Source organism: Podarcis gaigeae, assembly GCF_964106915.1.
Source record: "Podarcis gaigeae genome assembly, chromosome: 1".
Classification (NCBI taxonomy): domain Eukaryota; kingdom Metazoa; phylum Chordata; class Lepidosauria; order Squamata; family Lacertidae; genus Podarcis; species Podarcis gaigeae.
The window spans coordinates 30,456,000-30,476,024 of record NC_139678.1 but is presented as its reverse complement, the minus strand read 5'-3'; the positions used below and the strand labels follow the sequence as shown (position 1 = coordinate 30,476,024).

Sequence of the window (20,025 nt, the reverse complement as noted above, 5' to 3'; positions counted from 1 at the left end):
CCTCTTCATGCACCTTACTGTAAATGCCCAGAAGTTAATATTTAAGTTGTATGCCGCACTCTTGCTTCAAAACACACACACATTGTGCATGTCTTTCTTCTTTGCAATCCTCCTTCTTCCTTGACAATGAGCAGCAAAAGTGGGGGGGGGGGTGAGGGAAGCAAATGATATGGAAGAAACAAGCAGAATGTTTACAGACTGCACTCCCATACTCACTTACGTAGGAGCAAACTGAATTCAGGAAGCCTTATTTCTTTGCTTTTATAAGTTATGCAAGAAATAACAAAGTACAACAACAAGAAACAAGAAACATCCCACTTCCCCACCTGCACACCTCCCTATCCCCCATGGTACAGTGCTGTTTGGAGGTTGCAAGAATGCCTTTATGTTTGTTTTTATAGCTTGGGGAAGAGTTTTCAGTCTTGTTTGAGATGTGAAGGCTTGTCCTGAAAGGAGTCTTACTTCGGAGTAGACATATGATTCCACTGCCAGGCATTCAACCTCTCCCCAACTTGTTTTCTTGACTTGGTGCAGGAGACTGAGACAATCTGTTATGTATTTGCAACTTTGAGCAAACAGGGTGCCTGCTCCCCGCCCCTTTGGTAAACCCATATTACATGTTGTTTAGTCGTTTAGTCGTGTCCGACCCCATGGACCAGAGCACGCCAGGGACTTCTGTCTTCCACTGCCTCCCGCAGTTTGGTCAAACTCATGCTGGTAGCTTCAAGAACACTGTCCGCCCATCTCGTCCTCTGTTGTCCCCTTCTCCTTGTGCCCTCCATCTTTCCCAACATCAGGGTCTTTTCCAGGGAGTCTTCTCTTCTCATGAGGTGGCCAAAGTATTGGAGCCTCAGCTTCACAATCTGTCCTTCCAGTGAGTGCTCATCTCGTAAATGTACAGCATATATTTACCTAAAACTGAGCCGGTTTATCAGAGAGGTGTTTCTGACACAACATTTTGCAGCTGTGGAATGGCTTTTGGAAACACTTCCAGGCAAGTGCATGGGAAATGATTGCTTGCAAGAGGTCAATCCGCACAACTTGCTCAAGGTCACTTGGTGGGTGTCATATTTAATGTTACAACTTTGTGGATGCCAGCACAATCCTGTGCACGTATGTAGTCCTCAGCAGGAGGGGATGCAGTTCAGTGGTAGAGTGAGTGACAGAACCAGCTCTACCGTTAGGCAGAGTGAGGCCGCCACCTCAGATGGCGGAGACTGAGATGGTGGTGGCCTTGCTGCATGTCTGCCCTGTCCCCCTCTTCTCCACGCAAGGACAAACCCTTAGGGATGGGGAACATGCTGCCCCATCACCACTGTCGAAATAAGATCCAGCTGCCAATCCAGTCGGCTTCTCTACATGAAACTTGTCCTTTGGCTCAGGCAGTTTGCCTGCTGATGTTTTTACAGCGGGTTTCATTTTCAGTATACACCCGACAACGTAATTCCCATATGAGATGCCACGAACTTTGCCTCTGCTCTTTACAGAACGTTGTGCGTGTGCGTGAGTCTTTTTAGGTTTGTGCCTTTTTTGTTGCTGTTGTTTTAAAGAGACCGAATCTGGCGCTTAAGTCTGCCCTCTTCTGTTTTGTGTTCCCCTCCCCGCTCAAAACCGCCCCCTCCCCAATAAAAACGTTTCAACGCTGGCCGTTTCCACGATCTGCGGCTAACAAGGCGCGAGGCACCATTCTGGGATAAGCGGCTCTTAGGAAACCGAGAGCTTCGCTAATGGGCTGATAAAGAGCTGTCAGACTGGCAGCCACGCGCGTGCGCGCGCGCCAGGCCGGCCAGCCGCTGGGGGGGGGGGAGGCTGTGCGTTTGTGTGTGAGAGAGAGAACGTGTGCGTGTGACGGAGGCGCGTCCTGCAAGTTATTTCCAAAAGTTGCAGGACGGAGACTGACCTCGTCCCTCGCCAGAAAGTGGGGAGGGGGAGGGGGGGGAGGTCAGCCAGGATCAGGCTCTGTGAGGATTCGTTTCCTCTCTGTCAGTGTCTTTGCTGCGCACTGCTTAGTTTCATGCCAACGCTGCCTTCTCTCTCCCTCACCCCTTTCCCTTTCCTTTTTGGCTCAGAGTCCCGCTCCCTCCAGGATCATTTTATAATTGCCTTTGAGGAAATTGAAAAAGAAAGAAAGAAAGAAAGAAAGAGAAAAACAAGGAGCCACACAGGCGTCCGACCCGCGCCGTTTGCAGCAGTCGCTGGCACTGAAGCGCCTCTTTCCCTGTCAAACCGCGGGGAAAAGAGCGGGCGGCAGCCTCTGAGGCGGGCGGGACGCGGCGACAGCAGCTACACGCGGGCGCTCCAAACGCGCGCCCGCGCCCCTCGGAGCCGGCCGCGAGGTCCCTCCTCGCTCCGTCCTCCGCTTGCCCGCCTCCCTCTCTCCTCGCCCCGCTCTTTCCTCGCGTGGGAATGCGTGTGAAGGTCGCCCGCGCCGCCCCCGCTCCAACCCGCCAGCCCTCCGGCAGCGCGCGCGCGAGAGAGAGCGAGCGCGAAAGCAAGCGAGCTTCCCGGCTTCTGCGGCGGCTGTTTGGCCACGTGCGGGTCTGCTGCGAGTCGCCCTCGCGCTGCCCTCCCTCCGGCGCTCCCCTCTCAGACTCTTCCTCTCGCCCCCGCCCGCCGCCGCCGCCGCCGCCGCTCTGTCACTCCAAGTCCAGCCCCTGAGAGGCAGCCAATAGCAGCCGTGCCATATTCACCGGTCGGCCCGTCTTAAAGCGACAGTGGGGGGGGGGGGGTTCGTGGCATCTAAATCTCCGGCGCCTGGGCCGCCTCTGCCGCCTGGCTGCTCTCGGCTCGCTTCAGTGTGATTGGATGAGCGGGAGCGTGTGGATGGGCGAAGCGCTGAGCTCTCCCTCCCGGGCTGCCTGTCCTGCTCTCTGTCCCGGCGCCTTCCCTCTTCTGCTTCTCCCCCGCTCGCTTTCCTTTCCCCCTCTTATCCTCTTTTCCCTGAGTTTGCCTCGGGCGCTTTCCCCTTTCCCCCTCGCGCTCTCTTTCTCCTCGGTGTGATCTAGTCGCTCCCCCACCCCCACCCCCTTCTGCCAACTGGGAATGCTAAAACAGAACTGATGGACATTTCCGAACTTTGCATCTCAGACCCTCTCAGCTACCACAACCAGTAGGTGCCCTCCTTGCTTTCTTCTCTTTCTTGGGGATGCTGCTTGCAGGGGGTGGTGGTTTTTCCCCTCCTCCTCCTTTTGGGCTCTGGCAGGAGAGCGTGCGGAAGCCAGATGCGTTTGAGTTGGAAAGGGGAGAAGGAATTATTTTAACTTTCTCTCAAGCCCCTTTCCCCCCCTCCCCACAACTGCATGTGGATGTCTCATCACACCTGCACCACCTCCTGGCTACAATATGTGCCAAAGTGTTTGGGGTTTTTTGCGCGCGTGTGTGCTGTGCATCCTGGTGTAACAAGCAGGAAGGATGCAACTCTCCCTTTGGAGAGATGCTTAGCCTTAGACAGTGGGGCTGCCGTAAAAAAAACCAAGAGGTTTGCCGTGGAAAGCAACTAGCTTAGGGTGGCTTCAACTGGCGCGGCTTTAACGATCGTAAAACTTCTTTCTCTTGTTTCCCAGGCATGTAGATTGACAAACGTTGGAAAGGTGTGGCCTTTTTGCTTTACTGTAAAAGTTTGATGCGGCTGTATTAACTCAGAGATGTATGTGCACCAATGCGTACCATTCCCACTCATATATATATTTATGTGGCTATTGGGAGCTATTTTTCTTTAAAATTGTATTCCATCTGAAATTCCCTAGAGAAGGAGACCCTTCTGTTCACAGGGAAGCCAGTGTAGGGATGTTGTGAGTGGACCGGAGCAAGCATCCCAAGCTGGGACTGATGATGACAGGCAGATCGTCAGCTGCTGGTGTTCATGTTTTTCCTTTGTACGATGCAGCGGTGATGCTTTGCCTGCGCTTCCTGTTAAGCAAATAAAAGCCGCGCGCCTTGCATGGAACTTTGGAAAGTGAACGGGGTTCGCTTGTCATTTGCGTCCGCTCCTCTTGCGCGATGCGTTCTCCAGCCCGCCGCTCCTCTTCTGATAAATCAGCTGCGAAGGAAGCAGCCAAGTCCCCCTTTTGTGTGTGTTTGTGCATTGGTCTGCATGAAGCGCCTGAAAGCACCGTGCGCTGCCCAGAGGGGGAAAGACCTCCGCTGTCCTGTCATCCCGGATGGATAGGGCATAGTTTAAAAAGCTACATCTTAGAAAAAGAAATATAAAAGGGGTATAATTTCTTTGAAAACAATCATCCCCTACTCTGTTTCATTGGATCTCTCTTTTTCCTCACCTCTTTCTTTTTTTGAGCAGCTGTCAATCCTTCTGTCATTCCTCATCTCCTCTAGTGATATATATATATATATATATTTGTATACGAAAATTTCTAATTTTGTTGGTTCATTCTTTTCATAGCAGTTTGGTCTATGATATTCTCTCGTACTGGACTATTTAAAAGTAAAGTTCCCCAGTGGCCCAAGAGTGGTGGAGGAAACCCAGCCAGATTGGCGGGGTTTAAATAATAAAATTATTATTATAAAATTATCATTCTCTTCTCCAAATTTTATTTTCATAAAACAGTGGATTCAGAGTAAAATAGAAATCAAATACCATTTATTTTACTAAAAACTGCAAGCTTAAAAAGTGAAGTGTGGTCTCTTTTCAAAAGAAGGCTTTTATGGTTTTGTAGCCTCTGGTTTTGTGCTTTTCCTCCTAACTTTGTTGTTGTTCACATCCAACCTACTTGTAGAACAAGAAGGGTGGTTGCAGACTCAGGAAGAAAACCAAAATGAAGTACTTAACATATTCCGTTTTTAATGGCTTGCAAAATTTGATAGAAAGTAACCAACAAGGCTGTGAGCCTGGTGCAATTTTCCTGCTTCAGTTTTAACTTGGTTTCCAATTAAAGGTACAAGAGTGGACCAGGTGGATTTCCTAGAATGGAATGGATGGGCAGAAGAGGTACACTGTTCTTCATGTTACTAAATATAGTCCTATCAGACTTGGCAGAAGTGGGTTTTTTTCTGAGTTGGCATGGGACTTCTTTTGTTGTTGATGTTGAAGGATTGTGTGCCATATAAGGTCCGGAGGATTTTCATAAATTGTATTAAAAATGGATTTGGAAGACACTGGTAACTGGAGAAAGTGCAGGGTAAAAGGCATTCTGAAAAACGCGGTCTAATTATTTCAGCATCCCATTTCTGTTTTCATTTACATATTTGTTGCATAAAACAGCAAAGGTGTAAGTCAAGGCCAGCTACGGTTGTGCAAATGGAAATTCATCTGGGGTACGCACGTGTTTGTAGGAGCATTTTTTAAAATGATATGTAAATATTAGTATGGATTATTTTATAAGAGCATTTAAAAAATCATTTGTCTGCACATGTGTTGCAAGTTCCCACCTTGAATGCTGGTCACTTAGATAATTTGCACAATTATTTGAAAGCCGGTCCTTTTCTGTAATGGTTATTGTTGCTATTTTTAAATAAGCAAGAAGCACATATTAATTCATAACACTGAAAAGGAGCTCTTCTTATTTTGCAAAGCCATTTGATTATAAAAATGAGTATGGCTGCAGCTAGTGGTTGGTTCCCCTTATATGTTCCAAACACTGATTTGGAACTTGCAGTATACATGTTTTAATATTGAGAAAGTAGCAGATGTGGGAGGGAAGTATTCCATGCAGGTCTCGGGACTGTGGACTCAGTACATACCACGGAGTTCAAATCCTGTCCTACAGTGACTCTCACCAGGGCCTGACTGAGCTGAAGAAATCAGCATCTATTCACTCAGGACATGGCATTTCACCTTACTGGGGTTAGGAAAGTTCAAATGTGAGCCCTTCAACAGGGAATTGAAAAGGGGTGTTAGCAGTAGCCTTCATGAAGCTTAGGATCTTGCCCCTGGTAGCTTGACTTCAAGCATTTCTGTATCCTTTTGCTAATTTCATCTCCATATACAGTATATATATTGGAGCAATTCCTTGCAATCACTGAAACGGTGTTAGAAAAATCTACCTGCCTGAATGTAACACGGAGAAGAAGATGCAAACTGAAACTTTTTGTAAGAGTAGGGTTAGCAAGCATACAAAAAAAAGCCCCTCCAAAAACAAAACAAAAATCTACCAGCTGTATAAATGAATCTGCAGTTTGTCTCTTTCAGGTCAAGGCAGGTAGAGTCCATAAAATTAGTCAAACTGTACCAGTGCTGCTTGTGTGCAGTACAACAATTGTGTAATATAGATCTGTATGTGTGCATAAATATGTATGAGGTCCAGCTACATCCTGGCATGTATCTATGCGTGTATATCATGCTTACATTTCAGACTGTAATTGTCAACACCTAGAATATCCCTTGAAGTGAAATTCAGCACTTTTTGTTTGCTTTAGCATTAATGTCACAGCCCAAGATGAGAAGCGATTTCTCCCTCCTCCTTTCCTTTCAGCTATAGCCTCAGATGTTGCAGGACAATACCTTTTGCCATTCCTAATCAATAGTGTGTATGGAATAGTAGAATAGACCAAGGTTAGCACATTATGAAAAAAATGTCACTTTGGTGTACAGCAATATTCTGTCAGGTGTGCCTGTTAAAAATGCTTTCTTTGACAGGTTAAATAAAAATGCAGAAATGTCAGCCCAATAAATGAGTTATCAGCTGCAAAAGAAAGTGCAAAATAATAATTTCACCTGTGAACATGGAAACCCAGATTTAGAGGAATCCGTATGATTCCATTCAGTATTCGAATAAACTGGGGATAATTATTGTCTTTTGCATTTGATTCTGTTGATCCTTATTTACAGGCCAAAGAAATGTGACTTAGATTCTGAAGGATTGTTGAAGTGCAATTGCTTCTGTATTGTCAGAAAAGCTGAATGGAGCTACTTTAGTTCTAGGCACTCCTGGAAATCTAGAGTGAGGAGTGGTTGCTCTTTTCCCCTTCTCTCCAGATTTGTGAATTGGGGGGGGGGGGGATTCTAAACAGAGAGACTGAATGAAGCTGTAAGTGTTCTGGGCGCTCTTGTGTACCTACAATAGGGAGTTGTTGCTCTGTGTGTCTATTTTCTTACTGACAAATTAATTCAAGAAGAAGCTGTAATGCAAAGGAACGGGACTTAGCTTGTCCCTTGAACAGATTTCCTATTGTGTCGCTGGGTCCCCTTTTCAAGAGCCAGGCTAGTCTTGCATGTGAAAAGAAAATGTTAGCCTTTCTTCTGCCTGTCTTTCAGGTCCTACTTTTTCATATCAATTATTGAAAATTATGGAAAGATCAATTTATTATTAATATTTCAGGGAAGGAAATGCAGCGGGACAGGGATATTTTCATTGTATTGATTGAAAGCAATCAATAGATATTGTGTTTAGCCTGAGAGGGACAAGACTTTGGGGGAATTGCGTCAGAGAAAGTTGCTGTGACAGAAATTTCACCGTGGTTATTATTATTTTTCTGGGAGAATATGGTACTTGAAATCCTCTCTCTTTAAATTTCTGATCCACTCCCACGCTCTCTACTGTTCTCTCATTTTAAAGTTTGGTGTGTGTGTGTGTGTGTGTCATGTCTTTCACATCCACACTTATTTAATCCCTCCAGTAAGAAATTCCATATGTGCCATAACTCTAAAGATCTGAAATGTTTTTGTTCCGGATATACAATCACTTCCAAGATCTGGGGGGGGGGGGAAGAGTATAGATTTAAACTGTTATGTAACCACATTTCACGAGTGCAGTCATACTAAATATCTCATAAGCAAGTCCAAATGTTTGTGATGCATTTATATACAGAAAGAAATAGCAAAAGCTGAATAAGCCAGAAATGCTTATAGCTCTGTTCTGTGCCTACTACCACACTGGGGTTGATAAATGGTCGTGGTAACCCTGTTGTGGGTGGAACCTTAGGGCACCCTGGAGACACTTAGATGCTCCTTCAACTTCCTTTAAATATGCTGCAATCTGAAGCATGTTTACTAAAGAGTAAGCTCTGCTGATCTCAGTGGGACATACCTCTGAGTAAACATATTAAGTTCATGCTAAAAGTGAGATTGGCACGCTTCGTTTGACAGCTGCTCAATAACGATTTTATTATTTTTATTTCTATACATATGAACAGGTGGGGAAATAGTTTCATTATCTAGGAAGTGTCAAACACACACACACACACACACACACACACACACACACACACACACAGCACAGGCGTCCCACAGTAACCTCTTACAAAGCGTGAAACTAAAGATGCTGTAGATATTAATGAATTGGTTTAGGGATAGGTCAACATAACAAATACCATTCACGACCAACTCTAGAAATTAACTGGGGTGGGGGGGGGAGTATGCTTTATTTCCACACAGCTAGCAGGTTTTGATGTAAGACAGAAAAGCACAAGTTCAACTTGAAATTGTATCAGTTGGGTGAATTTTGCAATTTATAAACCCTGAGAGAGACTTGAAGGGGGGAGAGCTTCATTTCTGGAGAATAATTTTTATGAAGCTCTTACAAGTTAATGTTTCTCCCTTCTCTGCCCTGCCTTGGCCTCCTGTCTCGAAAGCTCTTTCCTGCCTCCTCTTTCCACTTGGACTGCCCACAAAGTGGCCTCTACAGCTGAAGTGCCAGTTATTTTGTCTGTCAAGAAGCACTTGTGAGCTGTGTGCTGCTGGAGGTGACTATCTGTTAGGGAAAGTGCGCCTGCTTGAAGTGGAAAGCACTGCAGAATAATATCTTTGTCATGTTTGTAATTGCAAATGTAATTAGCAAACAAGCTCTGGGGGATTAAGGAGTTGAAACTTTCGCTGCACATGACTTGACCCTGTGTTAGCCAAACAGGAATGGTGTGCGCTGTTTAACCCATGCCAACTCTGCATTTTTGTCTGGGCATATCTGCTGTTAATAGATTTCTGCTTGCTCCTAGTGTTCCCTGTGCTCCGAGCTCTCTCTAGAAAGAATTACATTTTTTCCCCGTGTGAAAGAAGAATGTGCTAACATATACTAGTTTGCTGAGCTGCTTGGTGCTCATGAGCGCTGCAGACAGCATTGCCCTTAATTATCCGGTTGTATTTTGCACGGGCAAATTGCGAAGAGCAGGTGGCACAATGTGGTAGCACAACTTGTGATAGCTTTGTGACTGATTTTGTCCCTTCCTTTGCTCTATTGTCTTCCCTGCGTCTACCGTGTAGAGTTCACTTTCTCACTCCCCAGAGAGAAATCTCCATGTTTAGATTTTTTGGGGATCACCTCCCCTAAACGTCCAAGTTCCCTGCTAATTTTATCAATCTGCAAATAATATTCTTGCCTCCGGAGTGTCGTGCAAACAGCAGACACAGAGTCCATTCAGAAAGTCACAAACTTTGAGTGTGTGCATGTCCAGGAGGTCTTTGCTTTCTCATGCAAATTTTGTCATGCTAGAGGTTCTTTTCTGTCCCTTTTGTGTGCAGTATTTAAGTTGCAGTAACATGCCATGACCAAGCTGTTTTTGTTTTGTTTTTTAGTGTGAAAGGGAATGGATTGAGAATAGAGAGAGGCGGCGTATCTTGTCCGATTCTGCATTGCCGGTGAGGCGTTGATTTCTAGGGTATCTCCGTAATTATTGCATCCTGTTTATGGGGTGGCTGGGAGGAAAGGGAAACACCACAGGCAGGCTCCCAGAATTTGGTCATATCCTTGTGCCCACATGTTCCTCTCTTGTTCAACTAAAACTATTTTCATATGCCTTGTATACAACAAATAACAGTTGGGTAGTGTTCAGGACCTCCAGCTGGGAGCATCTTCTGTGGTGACGAAGGAGATGGTTTTTTATCTGTCTTTTGGGTTGACAGTATATACTTTAACTGAGCTGTTCTAGCTGACTACCACCCTACGTATACATATAAAACCCGACTTCCTATCAGTGGACATTAATTTTGGGGGGAATTTCTTTTTCTTTTGTAATTCAAGTTTTACTCTTGCACTCTTACCCTTTAAAACACCTTTCTGTTGAAATGGAACACTCATTATTAATGGTACCTGAGCGCATATTGTTTTGCTTAGCCAAGCATAGGGTAAAAAGTATGTTTTTAAAAAATGTTTACTTACCTGGTTTGGTATTATATAGGAGAACTGCTATTTGAAATACTGTTGCTTCTTTCCTGTAAAAATACAGGGGGAGGTAAAGGACATAAATATAATTTTATCGGTAAAATAGATTTTATAATATTCTTTAAGTGTGCCCCAGGGACCAAGAACATATCCTTTTACTGCTATACATGTCACTTTATAGGTCTCTTCAGCCAATGGCTTTGCAAGATGGTCTTTATGCAAATAAATTTTTACTCATTTTGAAATGTAAGCGAATGCCAGTTACCTATAATTGTTTATTATGTATCTGCGTAGATGGCTGTTAAGAATCTAGATATTCATTTCAGGGGAGAACAGGTCTTCACATTTTCTAGGACAGTCATTAGATTAGTAGCGCGGGCTTATTCCTGAGATGCTCTGTAGATTTCCCACCTCTTGAAAACAAACAAAAAAGCGAAAACACGCTCTAATACAAAATGGCATTTGAGTTATAGGGTCTTTGCTTTTGATTGCTAGAAACACATTATGCATTTAATATGTGGAGATTACTTCTTTTTAACATCAAATGATGATGATAAATAGCTGAGGCACATCTCCATTCAAAATCCTGTTTATAAGCTACCACCACCCATATTATCCTTTTCCAAGTACTTCTGTCCTTTTGCCACCCCTCTCCTCTTACCACTTCATTCAACATCTCAAGTGCTTCTATTTTTATGCCATCTACTTTTTTAGTAACTCAGGGAGGATGGGTGGTGGTGGGGAGAATTGCGGGGGTATTTGTGCTGCGGCAGCAGATTCGGTGAAACCTAAAACCTTAATGCCCATTGCCTGCCACACTTTAGCAGTCAGCTTGGCATACAAGTCTTGCTTTATCAAAAAGAAGTATCTGCAAGGAAGGGGGCCTTTGTGTTGCTACCTGGTTTGTTATGCTGTGACAACAGAGTCAGGGTAGTCTGCAATGCAGTCTAACCTGGGACCAGAGGCAGGGGGAGAAGGTGTTGCTTGTCACAACCTTCCTTCCAGGCACAAAGATAATCCCAGGCTGGGCTTCTTCGGCTGATGTCCCAGTACCCTTTAGAAAGGCTTGCCTTGACTTCTCTCTAGTCGTGGATCCTGCATTAACAGGTTGTAGCAATGCACCCTTTCGAGAAAGGTAGCAATCGGTGCATTCAGGTGTTACTTTTAATAAAGGGTAATGGATGACTTAGCTTCACGTGTCTGTACTTTTCTTCTCACGCAGGCATTGCATAGGTGATAGAAAGGAATCTGTTTTCAGTCGCATTCGTAAGCCTGAGTAATGTGTGTATATATATGCAAAGGTGGGTTTCTGTGCTACATTTACACACATATAGTACATGTGAGAATCAATATATATATATGTAAATCAGTGTGAACTACGCCCAGTATAGGTGCGTATTTAGTACACAGAAGTATGAATATGCTATATGTATAGCCTTCTACATACAGCATGAATGTACTTTTAAATCTGTACCTGCAGTCTACATTTATCACCATCTGTATCTCTAAGCATATCAGTCTGTAGCAATAGAATAAACTTAATCTTATCTCCCTTAAAAGGTAGTTCTGTGTCGATGCTTGTGAAACGTCAAAGATTATTGTATAAAGATAGCAGAAATGCACAGTAATGTAAAATGTAAATATAGTGTTCATATGGCTTATTGGAAGATATAGTTTGATGTGGAGCAAACAGAGCAGGAGAGCAAGCAGCATGTTGCAGAAGCAGACAATAGCTTTTTTTGCCTTGTTAAAATTTAAGAAAAAAACCTGGATGTACAAAGCATTAACAAATCACTGCCATAGTCTGGCAACAATCAAGCAGGTTGATTCTATGGATTTATCATTCTCTAGTTTCATGTATGTTTCATACAGGCTCTTCAAGAACTTTGTGGAAGGAGTATTTTGGGGTATTGTACATTCAGTGTTTATTACAATATGAGAAATTCAGTACTGTATGCCTCTCCCCTAGAAGCCATCACAAAAGATTGCTCTTGAAAACACTTAATTGCATCAAACAACTTTTCTCTTTTTTTAACTCATAAAACATCAACTATTCTTTTAAAATAACAGATAGTTTCCTTTTTCGCAATTCTAGTTCTCAGACTAATATTGCAGAAAGCATCTGCAAAAAAAGATATCCATGACTGCTCCCCTTTCTTACTGATCTGAGAGTTCCTCATCTTCTGAAAATACTTTTCTGTCTTTAAAGAACCAGTGCAGTTGAGCCTTAATACCGCATTTATTCACAAAATATGTTTGATCCATATATATATCTGAGGAATAAATATGAGAAATGCATATACCCAAACAATCTTGCATTAATTCACTTTTCTTTTCAACTCGCATGTAGGAATTTAAGGGAAATAGAGTAAACACTATTTAATTGTCGATTGAAGAATGAGAGAATCCGACTGTTTTTTTCTCTCTGTCAGAGTGAAGCTTCTTTGCCTCAGTCTGTGCAAAATTGTATAGATTCAATTCCCTTGTTGGCCCAAGTGTTAAAAATTAATTCATGAATAATAAAAACCAATCAGTCTTGTTGAGTTTAAGAGGGATTAGAAGAGAGGTTTTTGTATAGAAGCAGTTATATATCTTGGTGCCGATGTTGTTGGACTATTAGACATTGTATAGGGTCTTGCTGGTCTATCTGATAACAGTGCCTGATTTGCAAAATACAGTTGTTATCCTGATGACTAACGAGCCTAATATTGGGTGGATTAACAGAGGTCACACAGCTAGTGTCTGTTACAAGTTCTGAGTCCCTTCAGAGATAATTCACTTCATTTGAAAGCATTTGTAAGGTAAAGCAATGGTTACAAAGCACATTTGAACGAGAGCAGTTCTTGCTACTGTTGCTCATTAGTTGGATAGAGCTTTTCAAAGGGATTTAGATTATTACTTTCCATTGAAAGCCAGATGGAGATTTGGATGTTCGTTCGCCAACACTGTTTTCAGTTCCATACGCTATGCACATTTATTCACATCGGTTCCTGCCCTGGTGAGGTTATGGTTCAGTACATAAATACTAAAGGTAATTTTAAGTCAGGCTATCCCAGCCTTTGGAATACTTTTTATTTCCTCCTGTGTGATGGGTGCTTTGTATAACAGAGGAGCCTTGGTTGCTATTTATTCATTTATTGCCATTGTTGAGCCTGTCTGCACCATCTCAGTTTTTAGGAGAGGATTCTTCTCCTCATGACTACAAGGCAAAGATGGGAACCCTCTGGACCCTGAGAAGTCGCCATCCAATTTCCATAATCCCAAATCAGCATGGCCAACATGTTGAGAGTTGTACTTTCACAATGTCTTGAGGGCCACAAGTACCCTACCCCTGCTCCAGATCACATACCCTTGTGACGTGTCCCTCATCAGGTTCCTTATCTGCTGTTGACAAACTATCACTTCTTATTCTATTAATTTGCTTGCAGCCAGGCTTACGATGTCAGGTGACCAAAAGCCCCACTTTCCCACAAGCTTCATCTCTATCCCCACACCTCTGTTCAGAGAGCACATGGATTCAAAACGGTAAAACCATCTCCTGGGTTGGGTGTTTTGTTTAGCTGAAGTATCAGCTAGATCCACTGAGATATCTCAGTGGTAGGACATCTGCTTTGCATCTGGAAGGTCCCAGGTTCAGTCCCTGGATCGGGTTTCTCAAAACTTGGAGAGCCTGTTCCAGTCAGCGTTGATGCTAATGGGCAAGATGGACCAATAGTCTGGTTAAGTATAAAGCAGTTTCTTATGATGTGGTAGTGGTGTTCAGTGTGCCATTTTGCCTACTTTGCTCAGCTTGGGGAAAATGTGATGAACCTGCTGTTTTGAGGTTACAGCAGATTGGAATCAAAACACGAACACTTTAAATTTTTGCGCAAACACAGAATAGAAACTTCAAAAAGCTCTGACGTGTTAGGTCCATGAAATATTCACACTGACTTTCAGTGCAACGAATTTTTTTAGAAGATATAATATTCATATTTTGGATTCCTTTTATTCTTACTGATTATAGTCAGGGCTGTTCATTAAAGAAATCATAGTCAATTCTATGAGTTTTAATTAATCGCTTAGTTGATTTTGCATAAATTTACAAACAAATAAAGCTGTTTTTTCCCTTAAAAGTAGAATCCAATTTAGTGGTTTTTTTGGCTATGCACAAAATCTGATTCAACAGGCACCTCCATTAATGGAAGAGAAGGAGAGGTGACTTTTTGTGGATTCCCCATTTCTCTGGCACACCCTGATTTGGATGTTCTCCCCAATGCTTTCCATCTGAGGGGGCTTCAAGTTGGACGGGGAAATCTCCCCTCTTCTTTTGTTGATGGAGGCATCTACTGGAGCAAAGGCCCTTCCAGCTGGATTCTAGTCTTTGTTTCTTTGATTTTGTATCACAACATCCACCATTTTCGAAGAGTCACTACTTCTCTGTGTGAGAGAAATATACATAAATAAAACTATCACCTCTTCTAAGGTGGAACTGGCCACCCTTTATTTTATTTTATTTGTAAAAAAGCACATTAAATAATTATTAGCCATTTTAAGAAATCCTCCTGATTATTTAGAAACACTGTTTTAATCAAACAAAAGCAATTTGATCCATTAATTTGATTCGTTAATGAAATGTTGTTTATAATACGGTTATTGCATAATATGTACTACTGTAACCAAACCAAAATAGGTTTGACACGAGTCATATACACATTTCCCCCTATTTATCCCTGCCTCGACTTCAGTTCCATTCTTGTTCTCCTCTGGTAATTTAAAATTATAAACTGCTGAGAGCCAAGGCCAGTCCTCTTGTATTCTGTAAAGCATCGTGCCAACTGATGTGCTACATTCTTATTATTACATTTCACAGGCAAAAGTTGCACATTTACCGAGGGTTAAGAGCAGAGTTCGCACTCAGCTGTTATTCGGACAAGTAGTCCTAGTGATCAGGCTGTGAAGATGACTGAGGCATATGGGGAGCTCTGTTTTATCTGTCACTGCCCAGTCAAGAGCAGTCTGTCAACATCAGATTATGTTATATAGATTGGGAAGGAAAATGAAGACAGAATGATGATGCTGGGTATGGCGCTGCAAGAAAAATCTGTTTTGCTTTTAAGACCAAGGGGCACTAAAAGTTAGAACACATTTTAATCTGGTACATGTGTTGCAACTGCTGTTCATGTAGACAGGAAGTTATTCCGGTCAACTTTTTTCATTCAGTTTACCTGGTAATGCAAAGGGATGGGGGAGTTAACATGATAGTATTGCACATTTTTATTCAGAACTAAGGCTCACTTTCGTGGGTGGCGCTGTGGGTTAAACCACAGAGCCTAGGACTTGCCGATCAGAAGGTTGGCGGTTCGAATCCCCGTGATGGGGTGAACTCCCGTTGCTCGGTCCCAGCTCCTGCCCACCTAGCAGTTCTAAAGTACGTCAAAGTGGAAGTAGATAAATAGGTACCGCTCCGGCGGGAAGGTAAACGGCATTTCCATGCGCTGCTCTGGTTCGCCAGAAGTGGCTTAGTCATCCTGGCCACATGACCTGGAAGCTGTATGCCGGCTCCCTTGGCCAATAGAGCGAGATGAGCGCCGCAACCCCAGAGTCAGCCACGACTGGACCTAATGGTCAGGGGTCCCTTTACCTAAGGCTCACTGTGTTCATTGGTATTACTTATAGGTGTACATAGGTAGTCACCTATGTATCCTAGGATTGCGGCCATAACACTTTCCTGGGAGTACGCACCATTGAGCACAGTTGTACTTACTTCTGAGTATACATTCATAGGATTGTGCTGCATGGTGCTTGTTAATAGAGTGTAATTAATGGCAGCATTTTGTGTCCCAGAGCAATGCAAGCCTTTAAAAAAATCCACCTTGGTCATTGCAAATGTAATGTAAGCTTGGGTTCCATGAAGCCTTAATGGAAAAACGTGGAACTGGCTATCCAGGAAGATGTGTCTACTTATCTGTTTAGCGTGAAGCAGACATGCTGTTTTACACAGGAGGTGTGACAAAGTCTTTGACTAGCTCAGTTTAGCATCATTGCAATCCTCCTCCAAATAGCTCTGCACACTTTTCGGGTCCATGTGCTGTGGCAGCAACAGAATGTGAATGCGGAAGAACTCGACAGCCCCCTACAGGACTCGGTTGACACTTTAGCAGCACATGGTTTTCGGCAGAGCCAAGAGGCATGGTCGCTGTTGAATTGCACTGGAGGGTCAGCCATGGTATTCTTTTTACAGATGTAATCCTGAGAGGTAATGAAATTACGTTGTGGTTTGAAAGGCAAAATACAAATTCCTCTGCCGTACTTTGATGATTGTTTAATCCCTTTCTCAGGCACAATTTTGCAGTGCTTGAGATGAACATACAGATCAGATTCTCTTACGGACTTCTGTTTGCTATCTCAGGATTCTGTCCTGAAGGATGTTTTCTAATTGGTGCAATCTCATTTTGTCCAGTTAGGGCAGACACGGCTATATAGTCATCAATACTAGTTGCTGCTCTGTATAGGCAGCTGTCTTTGGTAAATGAGCACATTGCAGAATAAACAGAGTACATTCCAGTAGTCTATCTAGACTCCTTTTCGTAGGATCAATGATTAGCCTCCCTCATTCCTTTTCCAGCCATAAAATTTATCTTGCAATTAAATTAACCCCGTTCTACAAATATTTCTTTCTACCTTTTTCTATCTTTTTCTATCTTTTTCTATCTACCTTTTTGCATTTTCTTTTCTATATATTTTTAAAAATGCCTCTACCACCATTTAATCCATATACTATAACAGTTCGGCCTTAATCTTGCCTTGTGGGCCAGGTATATCACTTCATAGCTTTTGGTGCTTCCAAAGTTTCAGTTTGCAACACAGTGCTATAATCCCACATGGAGAAATCTTCATCTTCACTGAATGACAAGATTCCCTTGGCAGGCAATTTACAGTGCAATCCTATATGTGTTTACTCAGAAGTAAATCCCACATTACTCAGTGGAGTTTACTCCCAAGTAAGTGTTTACTCCCAAGAGGACTGCAACCTCTTTCTTTTCCTTTCTTTTTGGCATAGCTGTTTTTTCCTCTGTTCTAAACACTCAGCATCTTTATTTTATCCTCTATTAATTGTATCCCTATGTTTCAGATTCTGCCTTCTATGTCTATTGTTGTTTCCAAAACCACAGTTTATTATTTAATGTGTGTTGCTTTTGCATTATATTTTTATAATGCTAGACAAATATGACTGTATATTTTTTATTCTGCCTAGGTCCTTCTGTCTAGTTTTCACTCTGTTTGTATAGGAAATGAAGAAATGTTCAATGCTGCCCATTGATGTGCTGAATGTTAACTATTTTATAGTGGAAGTCATTTTCTGCCTCCAATAAATTTGTGGCCCTGGGATTAAAAAAGGGCAAGATCCACCCCAAATTAATAACTTTTAAGTCCCATTGATTTTAGCGGGAGACTTTATGCTGCAATCCTATGCATATTACTCAGAAGTAAGTTCACATTACTCAGAAGTAAATTCAATGGGGCATTTTCCCAGGCAAGTTCGTGCCGAATTGCAGCCTATATCTCTTCAATTAAAATCAGCGAGATTTTAAATGCTTAACTTTCCTTCAATCATGAAATTCTTGGTTTCTCTACATTATTCATTGTGCAGAGCTCTGATTTTACAAAAGTCTGGCCGGGTCTAATCATTCACAAGTGAGGATGGGCATCATAAAGTGGGTAGATAAATATCAGAAAGCGATTTGTGCAGTTGTTTAAACTGGACTGAAAAACACATTTATGTACACAAATGACCACAGCTACGATATCCTTACATTTGCAAATTGTCGAATTTGTGGTCTGCACCAATTTTTAAATAGCTTTCAATTTCTAAACCTCATTAGGGAGTTCAGCAGGGTTTCATTTTTTTACATTAAGTTCTTCTTTATTTTTCCTGTATAAGTAGTTTTGAAACAAGCTATTGAATCATTCAGTTATTTCCATACTATTGCTGTAAATTGGCACATAATATTTCATTTTAAAATTTATTTTCATTGCAAGTTTCATTTTCTTTGGAAAAAATATTTTTCTTTTAAAACAGGCAGGAAAACATGTCAATTTTCTGCTATATGTACATGGCCATGCCTCTCATTCAACTTCATTATAAGGGTTATAATAGGGTGCTTGAATTTCTTGCTTTTTACAATGGGAAATAAACTGTGATTAAAAAGAAAAGCTTCAGAAGTTCAAGACTGAATTTCAGATGCTTTTGAGCACAGAAGTTAGCTGATTGCCACAAAACAAATGGATCAAACTGCTTCATATTGGGGTTGGGAGAGATCAGATAAACCTGGGGAAAGGGATGGGGAAGAAATTTGATTCAGTTAGCATTTAAAGGCAAGCCCGGCTAATTTTCACTTTCTGAAAGAATGCATGAACTGGGACACAACCATCCTTCAAATTTTGCACTGCTTCAAATTTCACCATGCGATTCTTCAGACAGAGAAGGGGCAAAATAAAATGTGTAAGCCAGGGCAAAGTGTGCTTTAAAATGCATAAACAGTAATAGTGAAAACAACATACAACATTGCACTACGTTAGGGGAAATGGTTTTTTTTTTAAAAAAATGTGTATATTTGGCAAAATTTCATACAGAAATATGTGTCTTAGGATACCTCCATGCTAAAATGCTGATAAATTTTCATTCGTACCTTTTTTCTGCATAGGATATTGTTGCTTGATAATACTAACTGTAAGAACGAAAACTTTATAACCCTCATGATTACCAGACCCAGCACAAGCATTTAGCATACTGGGACATTTTCTGGGCTCCATGATGGCACCTTTACCTGCTCCCCTGCTCCCAGCTAGGGTTGGGGAAATAAATTTGATACATGTAGCATTTGAAGGTGAACCGACTTAATTTACACTCTTCAGAACAATACACAGACAAAAACAAAAGCATTCCTTTGAAATTTGCATGTCTCTGAATTTTGCAGAGCAGTTCTCCAGCCAAGAAATATATACAAAAATACACATACAGTGGTACCTCAGGTTACATAAGCTTCAGGTTACAGATGCCGCTAACCCAGAAATAGTGCTTCAGGTTAAGAACTTTGCTTCAGGATGAGAATAGAAATCGTGCTCCAGCAGCAGGAGGCCCCATTAGCGAAAGTGGTGCTTCAGGTTAACAGTTTCAGGTTAAGTACAGACCTCCGAAACGAATTAAGTACTTAACATGAGATACCACTGTACTAGGGTAAAGGGTCCTTCAGATACACATATTAGTGCACTATATCAGGCAAACTGGTTTTGCAAAAATATGTATGTTAAGCACACAAAATACATGTTAGGAGAAATTTGCACTAAAATGCTGATGATTTTTATGAAAACTTGGAAAAAAGAGGGGGGAGCAAACTGATGTGGAACCATGGGGAATTGAAATTAAGCTTCAGGAAAATCTGTTGCATACACTATAATCCTGAGTCTTGGAGTATCTTGTCAGCCTCATGCTGTTAACATACAGCTCTACTTCTTCTTTATATCTGCGGGTATGTTGTAGTGTATGTGCTTGGTCCAGTAATGGACTGGATGAGAGACTTATGGACTTATCTGAAGCTCAATTAGATAAGACTGAGGAGCTGTTAGTGAGCAGTTTCCTAGACTGGACAGATGGTAGGTGGCCTGCTTTAGATAGGGGCATACTTCCTCTAGAGGAGCAGCCATGTAGCTTGGGGTCTGGATCCAAGACACTCACTTGAGGGTCAGGTGGTTTTGGTGGTGTGGAGTGCCTTCAATAGGCTTCAGCTGCTTGCCTAGCTACATCCCTTTCTTGACAGGGGTAGGCTAACTTGTCTACACTCTGGTAACCGTTAGGTTAGATTACTGCAATGCATTCTATGTGGGGCTGTCTTGGAAGGTGATTTGGAAACTGCAGCTGGTGCAGAATTCAGCAGCCAGGTTGCTCAACGGGGTAAAATGGTCTGAGCAAGTAACACCAATCCTGGTCTCGACA

The 20,025-nt window shown here is 42.3% G+C and overlaps 1 protein-coding gene across 3 annotated transcripts in view; it reads left to right on the top strand.

The window, feature by feature from the left end:
- The first annotated feature begins 2,770 nt into the window (after nt 1-2,770).
- Nucleotides 2,771-20,025, top strand: part of ESRRB (estrogen related receptor beta) — a 101,112-nt gene continuing 83,857 nt past the window's right edge. Inside the window, exon 1 of one of the 3 annotated variants that reach the window (XM_083735690.1) lies at nt 2,771-3,109. In XM_083735690.1, the coding sequence (XP_083591816.1) occupies nt 3,060-3,109 (50 nt within the window). In that variant the 5' untranslated portion in view covers nt 2,771-3,059. Of the gene's footprint in view, nt 3,110-9,445; nt 9,527-20,025 lie in introns of those variants that run through there. The other 2 variants (XM_083735689.1, XM_083735691.1) reach the window with 2 other exon arrangements.